Source organism: Symsagittifera roscoffensis, chromosome 3 (genome assembly GCF_963678635.1).
Source record: "Symsagittifera roscoffensis chromosome 3, txSymRosc1.1, whole genome shotgun sequence".
In the NCBI taxonomy this organism is placed as follows: domain Eukaryota; kingdom Metazoa; phylum Xenacoelomorpha; order Acoela; family Convolutidae; genus Symsagittifera; species Symsagittifera roscoffensis.
In genome coordinates, this window is record NC_087064.1 from 72,236,149 (window position 1) to 72,252,722 (window position 16,574).

The 16,574-nt window shown below is 35.3% G+C and overlaps 1 protein-coding gene across 1 annotated transcript in view; it reads right to left on the reverse strand.

Annotated features, from left to right (window-relative positions):
• Positions 1-6,609: 6,609 nt before the first annotated feature.
• The window catches only part of LOC134841495 (regulator of nonsense transcripts 2-like), a 66,138-nt gene continuing 56,173 nt past the window's right edge, over positions 6,610-16,574 (reverse strand). The window contains exons 13-22 of the mRNA XM_063857521.1: positions 15,017-15,247; positions 13,617-13,811; positions 12,266-12,469; positions 11,627-11,905; positions 11,014-11,323; positions 10,281-10,468; positions 9,997-10,161; positions 9,204-9,542; positions 8,793-8,871; positions 6,610-7,065 (exon numbers count right to left, since the gene is read on the reverse strand). Coding sequence (XP_063713591.1) covers positions 6,932-7,065; positions 8,793-8,871; positions 9,204-9,542; positions 9,997-10,161; positions 10,281-10,468; positions 11,014-11,323; positions 11,627-11,905; positions 12,266-12,469; positions 13,617-13,811; positions 15,017-15,247 — 2,124 coding nt within the window. The 3' untranslated portion in view covers positions 6,610-6,931. The remainder of the gene's footprint in view (positions 7,066-8,792; positions 8,872-9,203; positions 9,543-9,996; positions 10,162-10,280; positions 10,469-11,013; positions 11,324-11,626; positions 11,906-12,265; positions 12,470-13,616; positions 13,812-15,016; positions 15,248-16,574) is intronic.

Consider the following 16,574-nt stretch of genomic DNA (forward strand, 5'->3'; position numbering starts at 1 on the left):
TTTTCAAAATTTGACTTGAATTGTTCCAGCAAGTCCAAATTCGCGATGATGTTTTCCTTGGTTGTGACAATGTGGCATTCCGAACACTTTTGAAAAGTTTCTTAGCACCAAGTTTTATTCAGTCAAGTATGAATTTATTGAAGGTAATGGTTTAAGATCAGATGAAAAGGAAAATAAGAAATAGGCAGTCGATGAATCAAAGTTTTTTTTAGCAGTTTACAAGAATTTTTTTTTCATTACAAGTGTGGAGCGGAGAAGTGTATAATGGTTTTGCTGCGTGAAAATTTTGCTAGTTTATTCCTGCTGAACCATGAAATTGCAGTTCTAGGTGGGCAAGTGTCTTGTAATCGGAAACAAGAGTTTTTTTCCCGTTAACAACTTCTCTTACAAGAAATTAACTAGCTTTTCCATTGAACCGTAACAACTTCTATGTTCGTTGCCACTTGGCCTGGGGGCAACGCGGAAGCTTTGAGATTTTTTTTCTGTATGCATGAAATTGAAATATTTTCCGGTAAAATGGAATTGTCGGACTTTGGTTGGTCTGCTCAAGTTTTGGTGGCATAAGTGACTTATCACGGTTTTTTCTTGTGCTGTAAGTAAGCATCATGAAAGTTGCAAGTGTTGATCAGTAGTTTCAGGGCGAATTAAAATTATAGATCAGGTTTTTTGGCTCAACTAATGTCTCCTCGAAGATTGTCGGCTTTGTTTCCGCTTCGTAAGTTTTGTTTCGTTCCTAATTTTAAATTCATTTCTTTGCTTGTCCTTTTTGACTAGAATTCTTAATATATAAAAACAGGTATCATGAAAATTTTTGGAATTGGGTTTTTTATCGTATTTTTTGAGACTGTCTACAGCCTTCGATAAAATGTGAATATCTGACACATTTTTTTCGTTTAATCAGAAATTACCTTCCGAAATCTGAGGTTCTTAGCTCAATGGATGGAAGGGTTGTGGGAACCTACGCAAAAAGTTAAGGCCCTCGGTAGAGTTAAATATTTGATTTTTTGACCGATTTTTAAATTTTTGATTTACCTCGAAAATCTCCCTCTGAAATCTATGATGTTACGTTCAATCCAGAAAAGGGTTGCGAGGTGCTCCCCTGCCTATGCGGCTTCGGCCAATTTTTTTATACTAACAAATATGGCCCTCGGAAAATTCAAAGTTTTTGATTTTTTACCGTTTTCAAATCTTTGTTTCTTATCCAAAACTACCCTCCCAAATCTGAGATTTTGGGTTTAGTCGAGTTGTATGAAATTTTTCTGCATAACCGACGACGCTCATTTTTTTACATAAAATTATGGCCCTCGGAAAAGTCAATTTTTGGTTTTTTACTGTTTTTTGAAATTAATTTTCTCAAAAACAAACCTCGCAAATCTGAGTTTTCGCGTTCAATCTAAATAACAGAATATGTAAATCTCCTTCTTGAGCGGCCACGCCTAAATTTTTAGTACAAAAAACTATGGTTCTCTAAACCACATTTTCTGCATTACACAAAAGTTTTTTGGAAATTTGACTTTTTGCGAAAATTGCTCTTCTAATTCTCAGTTTACGTGTTCAATTGAGAAGCCCGGTCATGAGAATTTTCTGTTTAAACGGCCGTTGCTTTAATGCAGAAAAAAAGTTGAGGATTTTGTAAAGTCTAGTTTTTGAAATTATGACCTCAAAACTTTGCTTTAAAAATTATCTTATCAAATCAGATCTGGTGAGAATTTGCTGGAATTGGTTAATATTTAGGGACTATGTAACTATAGTTAATTTAGGTAGGAACATCCAGTTAATATTTGAAGGAACGCTTTGGCATAAACATTTCATCTACAGATTTCCATGGGCATCCAAAAAGGTAGTCTCGTGAAACCCAGGTTCTGAAGCAGAAACTTAAGATAAATTATTGAAATACGCCCGAAGATAAAAATTGGTGTCTTAAAAAATTGAATGTTCAATTCGAAAAAAGCAATAGTGATGAACATAAAAAATTCTGCCCCTTCAAAAAAAGAAGTCCTGGAATGGCTCAAACCAAAACCAAAATCTCTCGGCCGAAGCAGATCTGCAGCAAATGTTACAGAAATTGTTATACAAAACGAGTATCCGGTCGCAACAAACAGCGAGAATCATCCAACGAACTTAACACTGAGCTCCGTTTCCAGCGCGGTTAAAACATACCTGGAGACAGTCGTACAAACTTAAACTTGATCAATCACGTTCAAAATGTTTATCGACAACAATCGACGTATCTGACCTGGTTCGAAAACAACCCACTTTTTTGATCGAGAAAATTGAAACGTACCCAATTTTGATTGAAACTTAAATCAGAAAAAACTGTACAAATTGTTTGTCGAGAACGCCATAAAATATTAGAATTCGGACGGTAATTTAGATCCTTAAATTTTCTGCTTATAAACGCAAATAATTGCGTATTTGAAATTTTTTTTTAGCAAACGTATTTAACAGAATGCCCAAACAGCATTTTGGCTGTTTTTTTTTTAAATTATCTGCGCAAAAACTCCCGGCCAAATTTAAATTTTTCTTCCAGAAGCTTGGAAAACAATGAGATGAATCAATGGTTCCTGTTATCCTTGCGATACGCAAGTGTATTGCAATCGGGCACGAGACTTTTTACCGTACTTAACTTTGTTCACAGGACTCATCTGGCCTCTTTTTGTTTTATTATGTATTCAATTTCTTAGTGTCTCCTGTACACTTAGCCTGGGGGTAACGGAAACACCTGACACGGCAAAGTTCCTGGGTTGGAATCTGACCAGGGCCTGTTTTTTTTTCAAACGGGAAATATTATGTTTCAAGTAAAAGTGTAGGCCTAATAATTGTCTGCTTAGGGTCTGTCAGCTTAATTGCCATCTAAAAATCGTTTTTATTTGCTGTAGACGACTTTCATTTTAGTTATTTTTAGTTTTACCTCATTTTTTAACAGAAACGTCTGCCTGCGTAAACATCAAACAAATAAAGTCATTTTCTTCTATCCCAAATTGTTGAACTTTTTTTTGTTAGAATTCCAATCTTTATTGGGCTTGATTACACAAGCAGAGCTTGTGTTGTAGTATGAACTCTTTCTTTTCCAAACTAAGTCGTAAGTATTGTTGCGACGCAATATTGTTGCGACAAAATGTGTTCATTTTGAAGCTCGTCTGTGTTAACGCCCATGTTCAATTTTTCAAACACAAAAAAAAATATGGCCTTCAGAAAAGTCAATATTTTGATTTCTTGTGATATCAGATTGAGTTTTTTCGAGAAGTCAAAAATTTAAAACGCACAAGAAATCAAAACATTGACTTTTCTGAGTTTAATTGCTCCGTCCATAAACTGCTACGCCTTCAATTTTGAGAAAGAAACATGTTTCTCAGAATTCCGAAGTTACAAAATTTTCCACTCATTTTTTAATAGAGCAACAATCAAAGTTTTGGGTGAAGCTCAATGCTTAAATTTTTTAACTTACTTTATCCCGCATCAGTACAAAAAATTCATAAAATATCAAACAGGTACCTCCAGCTTTAGCTTGGCCTCTAGTAGCACTTTAGTTTCAAGCTATCATCGATCTGTTGTGTAGAGATAGGGAAGGAGACCCGCAACAAAGTAAGAGGGGAGAACCTGGGCAGGTTGAACTTTTTCGTATGCTAGTTAACGTGCGTACACTCTATAAATTGAGGCATTTTCCTTGGTAAATTTCTTTTCTTTTTCAAATTGACTGGTACTGCTAATGCGTCATAATTGGCCTGCGAAGTTTTACTCATTCGGTTTTTCAGGTTTTCCCAGTTGCGTTACCGGGCATATTTTTGCTTGGGTATGCGAAGTGAAAATTCGCTTCTGTTATAATGTTGGCTTATTTTATATTGATTTAGTGGCCTCTTACTGCGTCGTGTGATTCCAGATATTTTTTTGGATTTTTCTTGAAAATTTTCGCTTGTGGGGAAGGGGGTCTCAAAAATTTTTTATTTGCCTAGAATTTTTGTTGCGCCATGAAGGATCTTGAGGTAAGTTTTTGTTCCCATGCTAATGTTGCATTCTATTGTCTGGGCATGTTTTTTTATTCAAAACTATCTTCGTTCATTTTTATAGTTCTAGTTGTGAGATAAATTATCGGTAATTTTTAGCTGGTCGTTTTTCGTCTGTAGGTTGTCGATTAAGCTTGGTTTCCATTCCGAATTGTATATACCATCTTACACTCAGTAGATATATAGGTTTTCTTGGAGACTAGTTGGGCAGTAAATGTATCTATAAACTTGAATGATTTTCAGATGATTAGCTGTCCGCTTTAATTCTGTTGGCTTAGTTACCTAATATTTTATTTCTTCTAAGTTTCCGATATTAGTGATGAAACCGATAAGACTTTGGCCTCAAATTTAAATTTTTGAATACTCATTTTTATTGCGCTTTAGAACTCACTTTTGAAACTAATTTTTTGGCTTGTAACTTTTTGTTTTGCTAGTTTTTTCTTCAACGGTGATATTATTCGAACTCTCTTTGATAGTTTTTGGGTCTCTTGCGGTTTTAATCCTATATTTTTTGTATCACAAGTGATGCAAAGCTTAGTTTAGCGTGTGGAATGGTTGCTTAGCGGAAATCAAAATAATTGATCAGAAGCAAAGCCAAACTCTGCATGACCTGTGAAAGAAAAGTTATGGAAACAAAAACAATAATTATAAAACAGCTGGAAACAAATTTTCCAATGTCAAAATTAATGAAACAGATTTCTGATGAAAAAATCCAAAATTTAGTTATATGGATATCAAGTTGTTTTGTAATCTAAATTACTGTCCTTCAATAAAAAAAATAGCAGAAAAAGAATCAATCGATTATTACACCCCGAAAAAAAAAGACTAAGGACTGTGTATTTAGTGACATCAATTTCTCACTTCTAAAAGTATCAAATTTGTTTTTTGCACGCCTCGTAATGTGTAAAGTAAATAAAGTGAAAATTTGATGGACCTTTCATTATTGTACTGAAAGAGGTACCAAGTTCAGCTTCACTTCTGTCTTTTAATATACTTTTTACAGCCAAAAAAGTAACGCCAGCAATTAACATTCTGGTTTTCTTCAAACCGCTGATTGAAACTCGATAAACAAGTTCAGAAATGAAAAAATAAAATTATTGGAACTTAACTGATCCCTCTGTAAGAAACTACACAAACGTACACAACTTACAGTCTCAGTGGCAACCTTTTCAATCTATTTAAAATCAATCTATTGCAAAGCTGTGTTGATATCTTGAAAACTCACTACTTCTGCTGTTGCGAACTTTTTCAATTCACTTTTAACAGCGATAGAGATAAAACTCACAATTCACATTTCTGCTGTCGACAGCAGGATTATTGAAAATTTCATTCTCTAGATATAATTCAATAAAGTAAATAGAGCAGAACTCTTGAACATTTTTTAAGCAGTTTAGACAAGTAAAAGCTTCATTTATGGCTGTTCACAAGCAATTAGCGTTTTCCTTTTTTTAAATAAAAAAGTGTGTTTCTAAGACAACTTTGCCGAGTAAAAACGTTTTTTCTACTTGAAAGAAAATCGAGAAAAAATTCAAAACCGAATTATACTTTATCTTGCCCATTTTTTATAACAGAAAACTGCTAAACTACCAAAAAAAATTATGTCATTTGAGTTTTTTTGAATTTGCGTTTTACTTACTGATTGCTAATAAAAATCCTTTACTTTTTTACAAATCCTGGTTTAATTTTGTCACATAAGCGTCGTCACTTAAATAAGCTTGTGGAGCTTGCAAGGTATTGTTTTAAGATTGGATTCCGTAACAACGGCATATAGATAAATTGACGAGATACGATATTTTATGAATGAACTAATGAGATCAACTGAGTATGACAAAAAAATTCAAAAAGGACGGAAAATCTGAAAAAAAAAGTAACAATAAAGTTAATATGAGACAAAATCATTCCACCAAGTAATTTTTTTTCTATTTAATTTTGATCATAATACTCAATTTTTATTTCAGTTTTAACAGCTACGTAAAAGCTGAGCGAAAAAAAAATGTGAAAGAGCCGGTTAAGCAGATAAAGCTACACCCAGAGATATTTGTAGGGCAAGATAGCTTTTCTCTAATGTTTTCACAGTAATCACAAATAATTTTTGAATAAAAAAGAACGTCCAAAAAGAAAAATGAACAAAAATTATGGAGGTTATTTGCTGGAAAACCTGAAAAACCACGCTAAGTAAATAAGTTGAGTGTCACTTTTCTTACCACTACTTTAATTCATCAGACTGATAGTTGGAAACACGGGCGGACGCCCTTATTTTGGGAGAATTGACTACTTTAGCACTATTTTATGACAGTCATATTTGTTCAAAGTATCCTAATTTATTTCAGGCGCCATTGTGCAAAAGTTTGGGGAGATCCACGCCGAAAAACGTGATTTTGGTTGAAACTTTCTAAAATACTTCAGAAAAATTTTTGTTGCCCGTTTTTTCCCTCAAGCAAAGCAATCTTTTTTTTGGTGAAAATGAGGTTCCAGAGTGTTTTATGAGAGCTAACAAAATCAATTCGATCTAACAGAAAAAATTTTTTTAAACAAATGCCCAGTCGAGAATTTCTTGAATCTAACCGTTTGAATTGATACTTAGTTAAGGTTTTGGAGCAAAAGATACTTGATTATGATACTTTATTATGAAAAAGAAAGAAAAATTTTGTAACTGAACTGATTGCAATCATAAGAGTAAATTATGTTTTATGCAGTTTTTGTAGATCAAATTCTCTCCTCAAATCACTGCCTCCTCAGGCAAATTTCGAAGTAATGACAAGAAACGACTTCGACAAATCTCGTCCGTAACCGGGTCTACTGTAACAGCAGCTGTCGTCTACTATCTGAATTTCGTTTGGTTTTCCAGCCTTGATATTAGGCTGCTATAACCATGAATGACTTCATCAGTGCGTGATGGTTTGCCAACGCGCACGCCAGAGAGACTTCTACTTCTGGAAGATATGGGTGACGTTAGGAGCTCCCTTCGTGTGCTGGTATCCCTGTACCATAACCGATTGTTTCTTATCATATTTGGCCCCTCCTCCCTCCACTAGAGATTTCTGGATACTGCTTATCATTTCTAAAAAAAACTTTTTGAAATGTAAAAATTGAAAACTTAGTCAACAGACAGTTGGAAAAAGAGTCAATGGAAGCAAAGAAACGGATCTATTTAACAATCCCCCTATAGTAGCAACTAAAGAATCGCCACCCCTATAAATATAAGCAGTTAATTAGCACAAGAGCGTTGTATTTATAATTCGAATTTTGCTGCATTCTAATAGGTCGAAAATTAGACTAACTTAATTTACTTAACAATTGAAGGGGCTATTAGGTGTTATGCAGATCCAAAGAAACAAAAAATATGACTTATTTTTGAAAAAACCTTACATTTCATAATAATAATAACAATAAATTGCTTCCAGCCTTAATGTTACCATTATAATCACAGGGTTCATTATTTACTCGTTTACAAAAACATAGAGAAAGATTGAGACCCAGAAATCGAACCATAGCCAACAGACAGTTGGAAAAGAGCAAGGAATGCAAGTAAACATAAAAAACACTGATTTTCTTGCAAAAATTTCAACTTTCGAATTTCAAAGAGAAAAATAGATGCCCTTTAATGGATAGGCGCTTTTTTGATGACATTGACCCAACTTAAGAAAACTGGATCAATAGGTAAAGTTTTTATTCCGCTGGAAATCTAAAAAAAATAAATTTCACTTTCGAAAATAGAACTCGTTCACGTTTCTTTGCGTCATTTCCACATTCGTATTTGGTCAGTGCTACTTACATAATTTTCAGCAGATCAATTTCATTTGAACTCAAAAAAGCATATATACCTAAGTGCATTTACAAATGCATTAATATGTATGAATGCACATCTGTACTTATTAGAGGATTTTGAGACTTTTTTCTCGAAACAAAAAACGAAAACAAAATCACCAAGACCTAAATAAGAGTCTTCACGACATGCATTAATCTTAAAAAACCAAAACTTTTATTTTCATTTTAAAGTTAATGAGCCCCCCGTTTTCAAACAAAAAAGATAGCCAACTGACAGTTGGAAAAGAGTCAATAAACGCAAGTAAACAGAAAAACCAAAAAACTCACTTGTTTGTCTTGAAAAAATCTCAATTTTCGAATTCGAAGAAGAAAAGATGCCCTTAAAGCTCTCTGGATTCTAGAACAATTTATGACTAGCACTTTTGAGAGAAAACTGGATCAATAAAGTAAAATTTTGATTTCGCAGGGATACTTTAAACTTTTGCTGTTCAATAGTGGAGTTTGCCTTCCTTTTAAAAAAGTAAATGAACTGAAGTTAAAAAGAAAAGAACAGTCAAATCGCGAAAAAGTAATTTTGAGCCTGAACAATTTTTCCTGAAAAAAAACCATCGCGACATATATAATAGTCTGAACTTCGTTCATCGACTCTTAAAAACTTATACCACGGGATGCAAAAGAATTATTGCTGGAGTCATAGATTGCAATATCCAAATACTGTTTCTACTAAGTCTTTCAATGTTCCAATACATCCAAAAAAAAACTCCAAGTCCATTAAATTAACAAGCACCTTGTGTTGAAATGAGCAATCAGAGAAGAACTCTTGTGCTACAACCTATCCACCAAATATAGCTGTAGCTCATCCATGAAAAACAATTAAATTGATCAAATTAGCATTTTTGACCCCTTAAATAGAAATCTCAAAATCAGACGGCTTTTGCCAAGAAAAATAACTGATTTTTAAAAACAGCGACGCATTTAAAAAAATCTAGCTATAAGTTTCAAAGTCACTGAGCAGCTTACCTAGCTGTTCCTCCTCCTGCTGGCGTTTGTTGATGTTCAGCGTCATCTCTATCAACTTCTTGCGCTCATTGTCTTCTGTCTGAAACATCAAATTACATAGTTTCGATCAGAAAATTTTTTAATACTAATTATGAGAGCCCCTGAAATTGTACACGTCATTAGTTTACGTCATTTTGTATGACCTTGAGTTACGTTGAATGCTTATGACCGAAAATAGAGAACGTCCACTAAAGAGAGAAACACAGTTAGAATCAGTTCACATCTTTTTAACAGAGTTTCAGCCTAGAGTTAAATAACTGTTACAATAAGAAAAGCCGGAAACTATAGTCTGTATGTCAGCAAAGCTCCCCATTTATATGTATGCTGTAATTCTGACGCGAAAGCAAGCCATTATTTTAAAGTATAACGTACAATTTTCTGTTGTCTGATGTTTTCTGCCATTTCATCTGTGATCGGCACATTCAGATCTTTCACTTGAACCTTGTTGCCCTTCTTAAGCATGATCGAAATACTGCCTCCGCCGCCACTGCTAGCCGAAGCATCTTCGGTCGAAATATCCGAAGTACCTTGAGAATGAATTGCAGAATTGCCACTACTGGCATCCCCGGTTGATGTTGGGAATAATGCGTCGGAACTGCTGTTGAGAATACTTTGACTCGGCTCTGCTGGGTTGTACAGCTGCTTTCTGGCAGCGAGAGGCAAAGCAATATCTGTTGGGGTCACGTTGCGAACAGACTCGGCTGTTCTTTGCTGAAACAAGCATACAAAATTGTTAGAATTGGCATTGAAACTTTAGTTAAGTTAACCAAACCAATGCAAGCCGAATTACCTAAAACCGTGATTCGAACTGGATGAAACATTAAAAAAAATTCTAGAGTAAAGAAAAGCTAATACGAAATAATCTTTCCGTGTTTTTATTTGGCGATTGACTCAGTTGAAGCGATCTTTAGAGCTTTTGAGGGACTGAAGATTTTCAAAAAAAAAAGAAAACGACGTCTTACAGAAGGTTTTGAAGTCTTGGCCAAAAATCGCGTTTATTTGACGCTCGGAACTCGTACCCCAAGACCTATCGTCAGTAAAAAAAAATGTTTTCGGGAAAAAGTCTAGTTCCCGCTTAAAAGCAACTTGCTCTCGCAAGTGAAATAATTGTTCATTGAAACTTGAGTGCATTTTTGTCTGAGGATTTGTAACCTTTGAGCCTAACCTGTATGTTCTCCGTGAGGAACTTCTCGAACTCATCTGCAAAATCATCCGGCTCCTCCTCCATCTGGGACACCTGCTGTTGTGTGTTGGATTCCAGTGTTTTGTGTGGCATTAGTGGACTGGCTTCCGCACTGTTCGGACTGTAGCCCTCGTCCACTGTTCTGGCCTGAAATAAAAACACAAAGCCGGTTTCAGAGTGATAGACCTTCCACAGAGGAAGCACAATAGTATTTTCTGTCACATTTTTTTGTTTTCAAGGAGCCTTAAATGTGTCTTTCCCCGAACCTGAGGAGCTAGCTCTTGCTCGTTGTCTAGCTCGAAACTGTTCTCGTCCTGTTCATTGATGGCGTACAAGTCGTGAGAGGCCTCAGTTTGTGTTGGCAATTGGGTGGAGTTGGCATATGTCATCTGATGCTGCTGTTGCAAGTTGTTTGCATCGAATGACTCGCGTACATCTTCAGGTAATTGTGATACTGCAAAAACAAACAAAGTCGCCCACATCCCAATATTCGCATATATTTTACTTGGGACAAAAATTCAATTGTGCTATTCTATTTTCGTGCATGATCAAAGTGCATAATTTCATTTTCGGAATGAGAGAAAATTAACCAAAAAAGAGTTTGTGTATCAAGTGTCTATTTTCTACCAAAAGACTCTTGTCTCCGCCACCCCCTGCCACAATAAAAAACATAGCCAACAAAGTTGGAAAATAGTCAAGGAATGTAAGTAAACAGCAAAAAGAACTGACTTGTTTTATGAAAAATAACTTCAATGTTCGAAAACATATGGCCTTAAAACTCTTTGAATTGCAAGAACAATTTATGATTGACACTGTTTTCATAGAATTAACATAATTTAAAAAACCTGGATCAACACTTGTTCATTTATTTCGCTAACAATCAGTAAATCCCCCCTCCCTTGAAAAAAAATATCCCACAACATAAAACTCTAGGGACATTTTTTAAACTGGGCTAGACGCGTTTCATGCCAAATACAATACATTTCCTCTGCTACTAACAGTAACTGTCTCTGAGTTCCTTTTCTAATTTTTCCACTGATTCTTGAGCTTCCTTCAGATTATAAACCAACTTCAACTCGGGCCTCAGCTGTTCCATCGTGTCCGACACCATGTATTCAACGTCAGTCGGCAGCCCCCCGCCCTCCTTGGCCGAATTCCTCATTGCGTCTACCAGAGTGGCCATCTGTTTTTCACGTTTAGTGTCGCCCGATTTCTCTTCGGAAGTGGGGCTTTCCGGTACCTGAGATTCTAGTTTCTGGGCATCTGGAGATTGCTCTTTGAACCACTCACGCTTGACGCAAAGATAACGCTAAACAGAAGACAGAAGATTAAAAAAGCAGTTAACGTCCCAAAAACCACGAAATCAAAAAATTCAACTTGCGTCATTTGCTTCCAAAATTAAGTCGATTGATTAAAAGCGATATCAAAAAATAACCAATAAGGTTTTCTTATTGTCAACTTTCATTGACTCTCATGCTGTTCAGTGGTCCCGAGGCTGGCGAAAAGCCCTGATCAATGAAACTTATATCCAATCTACTATCAGCTCTTTCGAGTAGTTCTACCACTCAGGAAAAAGGCAAATTTTCATAAAGTGTCATAGTTGCATGCATACCTGGAAGTATACAAGGAAACAATCCAGTTTCTTCTTTGCACTTCCTCCGTTGAAAAACTGACCACATGTATCCAACAGAGTACACACCAATCTCACTCGAAACAAGTGGTGACCTGGATCCAGGGGCGAATAGGCGCCTCCCCCTCCTCCCCCACCAAATGTGATGAGGGAAAAGAGGACGTTGAAAATGACGGATGAGTCCAATAGTTTGTAGTTATACAGTTCCCCCAGATACTTGATTACACTCACTCTACGCTGGTTGAATTTGGACAGTTGCACCTGGACCAAGGGAGATCTTTAGCAATGATAGTGACGTGAATAAACCAGCATATGTCGAGATAATGAAAATCTACTAAGTTATTTTTCAAGTAAGTTCCTTCAACATTGCCGCAAACTGATTTGGCTCGGTAGCAAACATTCATCAATTAAATAGCAAATTAAATCTTTTTGCTGTCCCTCGCCATTGAATTCTATTGTACGATCATGTCGTCCAAGTGTTTTGAAGTTTTACACAGACTAATTAAAATATCAACCAATTAACTACTTAAAACCATCTTATTTGTACCGAACCTTTAATGGCTGGACTACAAATGTGGAAAACAATTCCTGATGCCAGTGGAGTTAGCACTGGATTCTTACCTCCATTCCGACACGTATGTCTTCCAGGACATTGTCGATGACATGGACGACGATGTCGTCATGGTACTTGAGGAGTCCTGCGAGGACACTGGCCACGTACTGTATGTTGGAGAACTTCACCCTCCACACAGCTGTGAACGTGTCCCTGATGAAGTCCACGGTAGCACTGTCTTCCCAGTGCAGTTTGCGTACCTGGTGCAACACCTGAGAAGACAAGACATCTCATGTCACCATTTCCATCCTAATGACCTCTTGTTTCACCCTCCTAATGTCCTTCTAATGTCATTGTTTCAATCGCTTCAAACAAAGTCAATGCACATCATGCAAGTTCAATTTTAGTTAAATGCCAATTTGTAGCAATAATCCTTTTCGGTCAACGAATCTTAACGAAGTTAATGAACCTAAAACTACTCATTTTGACGTCGGATTTCAGTTTCTCACAAATTTTCACAGATTAAAAGTGTGTTCCAAAAAGTAAAATTTATTTAACCATAAATGCCATACACTGCTAGTCTAAATTATCCGGACAAAACTACTAATACTAAAAATTGAAATGTCAAACGCACTTTTCTCTAACTGGGTTAAGATAGGACAAAAAAAAAGAAAACAAAAACTGCCTAGAATTCCACCAGAATTAATATTGTGCAATGTTTTCGTGCAAATTCTCAGCCAAAATTTTATACCCAAATTGGGTCACTTTGGCGTTTATTTTAGTTAACCAAGAAACAGGTGCGTTTTTTCAATATTTACACTGAAACTACCATGCTAATTGATGAGAAATTTATATCAAAAGAAATCTCTTACACAGCCCAACAAAAATCTAGCAAAATAAAGTTTCCAAAAATTTGTAGAAAAGAATATATTTTTGGGTTGATAGCCAAAAAAGCCTCTTACAAAACTTCCAAAAAATTTGCCTTAAATTTGTTTCTAAGAAAAGATTTTGATTTTTATTCTAAAAAATTACTGTTTTTGGCTATCAACCCAAAAATATATTCTTTTCGACAAATTTTTGGAAACTTTATTTTTCTAGATTTTTGTTGGGCTGTGTAAGAGCTTTTTTTAATATAAATTTCTCATCAATCAACATGGTAGTTTCAGCGTAAATACTGAAAAAAAATGCACCATTTTAATTCTGCTGAAATTCTAAGCAGCTTTTGTTCACTTAATTTTTTGTTTAATCTTAACCCAATTCAACAAAAATGCGTTTGAATATTCAAATATTGTTCGTTGTGTCCGGTTAATTTAAAACGGTTGAATTTTCGCCTTTCCGTCTTCTCAAGTTTTCTCAGTGATTGCTACCAAAACTATTGATTAATCAAGCTTCTCTTCAAGACTTCAAGTCAACACTTGCCTTGTCGACTGTGTTTTTGTTGAGCTCTTTAGTGATCAGGTGGTCAATGTAAGCTAGCATGACAGGGAGTCGTTCCCTCTGCACATTGACGAGTGAGGACAGAGGGGGTGGGTTGCTGCAGTAGTACGCATTCTCTACCATCGCACTCTGTCTGGGGTCCAGGTTGGCCAGCGACCGCTTCCGCATCATCTCGTCCTAAACGCCACAAACTACTGCGTTTTACTGGGTTCCGACAAACTAAATATAGCCAACAGACAGTTGGAAAAGAGTCAATGAACGTAAGTAGAAAAAAAATTGACTTGTTTTGTTTTTTTGAATAAATATCAATTTCCGCATTTCAAAAAATATATGGCCTTACAACTCTGTGAGTTTCTAGAACAATTTGTGATTGCCACTTTTTTAACCCAAAATTAACTCAATTTGAGAAAACTAGATGAACAGGTAAATTTTTATTTCACTGGTCGCTGGAAAATCTGCAAATTAAATTCCACTTTCGAAAATAGAAGTCGATCACGTTTTTCGTGACCTTTATACACTTGTGTTGTTCGATAGTGGAGTTTGCCTTCCTTTTAACAGAAATGAAGTGAACTTAAAAAGAAATCAAAAGTCAAACTGCTAAAAAAGTAAATTTGAGCGCGAACAAATTTTAAGACTTTTCCTGAAAAAAATCATCATGAAGTTCATAGACTCTTAAAAACACGGAAGATCACAACACAGCGTCTGAACAAAGTTTTTATGCAACAAATTCTAAGAACCTGATTTGAAGAATATCAAAACATCCTGATGACACTGATAATATTTGAGGTCTTACTGCCTAAGTTCTGCACTCAATGTATACGTAAAACAGTTTTTCACTAACAAAAGGTCATTTTCAACCAGAAAACATGGCCAATCGAAGATTGGAAACGAGTAATGAACGCAAGTAAACATAAAAAACACTGACTTTCTTGAAAAAATCGCAACTTTCGAATTTCAAAGAAAAAAATAGATGCACTAGATTTCTTTGAATTTCTAGAACAATTTATGACTGGCGCTTTTTTTTTATAACCTTAACCCAACTTGAGAAAACTGGACCAAAAGGTAAAGTTTTTATTCCACTGGAAATCTAAAAAAAATTCCACATTCGAAACTAGAAATCTCTCACGTTTTTTGGCGCCATTTCCACGTCCGTATTTGGAGAGTGCAATTTACGTCACTTTCAGCAGATTAATTACAATTTAACTCAAAATCTGAATGCACTCTAGTTATTAGAGACTTTTAAGACTTTACCCGAAAAAAAAAAATCAGCAAGACCTATATTAGAGCCTTCACTACGTTCATTACTCTTAAACAATGAAAAAATCTAATGAGGTCATTTTCAACTAAGCGAATTTCGCTCACTACAACCAGTTAAGACTAACCAGTAGTATCTTAGTGAGTCGGTGCGAGGCTGGAGTTCTGTAGAGGAATCTCCCTGCAGACTCAAGTAGTGCACATGTCATATCTATTTGGTGGTGTACAAATGTCTTCAGCAACTGCTTCAACACTCTCAGAGTCATTTCTGCCTTGTACACTCCGAACTTGGTCAGCTCCCCCATGAAGCTCACTGTTTTTATTTTAGACTCCAGCTTGATCTGATCTTTCTTCAGAATCTACAAACAACACTCTGGTCGGTATACACATAGTCAGAGGCCCATTTAATAAGATGTCAATAAAACAATGTGCCCGTGACTTCTCCTGAGTTCAAGCGTTAATCATTTCAATTTCAGCATTTGAACGGTTTGGACAACGCATAATGTAAATTTCGTGTCACAATTTTCTTTTCTCCATAAATATTATGCTTTTCATGAAATAAATTTAGAAGACCAAAAAAGAGCCAAGAGTCTCAAGGAGAACGAACAAAATGTCACACTTTTTTGAAAACTTCCGTATGTTCTGAACAATATATCACTTTAAATTTCACGAATCTTTTATGATGAACACTGTTAACACAGAGTCGAAGCAGTACTTCGCAAACACAAGCAAACAAAAAACAAAAAAGTAGCTCTAAAAGACAAAAAAGTGGAAAGGAAAGAACATAGCCAACAAACAGTTGGAAAAGAATCAATGAACGAAATTAAACCGAAAAAAATACCGACTTTCGAATTTCAAAGAAAAAAATAGTTGCCCTTTCAGCTCTTTGAATTTCTAGAACAATTTATGATTGGCGCTTTATAGATGACATTAACCCAACTTGAGAAAACTGGATCAACAAGTAAAGTTTTTATTCCGCTTCGAAATCTAAAAATTAAATTCCACTTTCCAAACTAAAAATTATTCACGTTTCTTTGCGCCATTTCCACGTTCCTATTTGGAGAGTGCTATTTATGTAACTTTCAGCAGATCAATTTCATTTGAATTCAAAAAAGCATATATACCTAAGTGCATTTACAAAGGCATCAATATGTATGAATGCACACCTGTAGTTATTAGAGACTTTTGTGCACATTTTAAGACTTTTTCATTGAAAAAAAATCTGCAAGACTTATATAGGAGTCTTCACTATTTTCATTACTTTACACAATTGATGCCCTTAAATTGTTTAGAATTCCTAGAATAATTTATGATTGAAACTTTTTCGATAAAATTAACCCAATTTGAGAAATGAGATCAATGAGTAAAATATCTATTTCGATGGGAAATCTAAAAATTAAACTCCACTTCCAAAACTACAAGTCGATCACGTTTTTCGTGACCTTTAAAAATCTGTTCTGCTATCTGATAGTGGAGTTTGTCTTCCTGTTAAGAAAAGAACTAGGAAAATGAAAAAAATCAAAAATGAAACCGCGAAAAATGAAGTTGAGCCTTAACAAATTTTAATACTTTTCCCGAAAAAATTATCGCTACGTAAATCTTTGCAACGAATCGGATTGTAACCTTGAGATTTGGAACATCACACCCTGCCCTTTCGGTCCCGAACGCTTATCAATCGGTAAACTA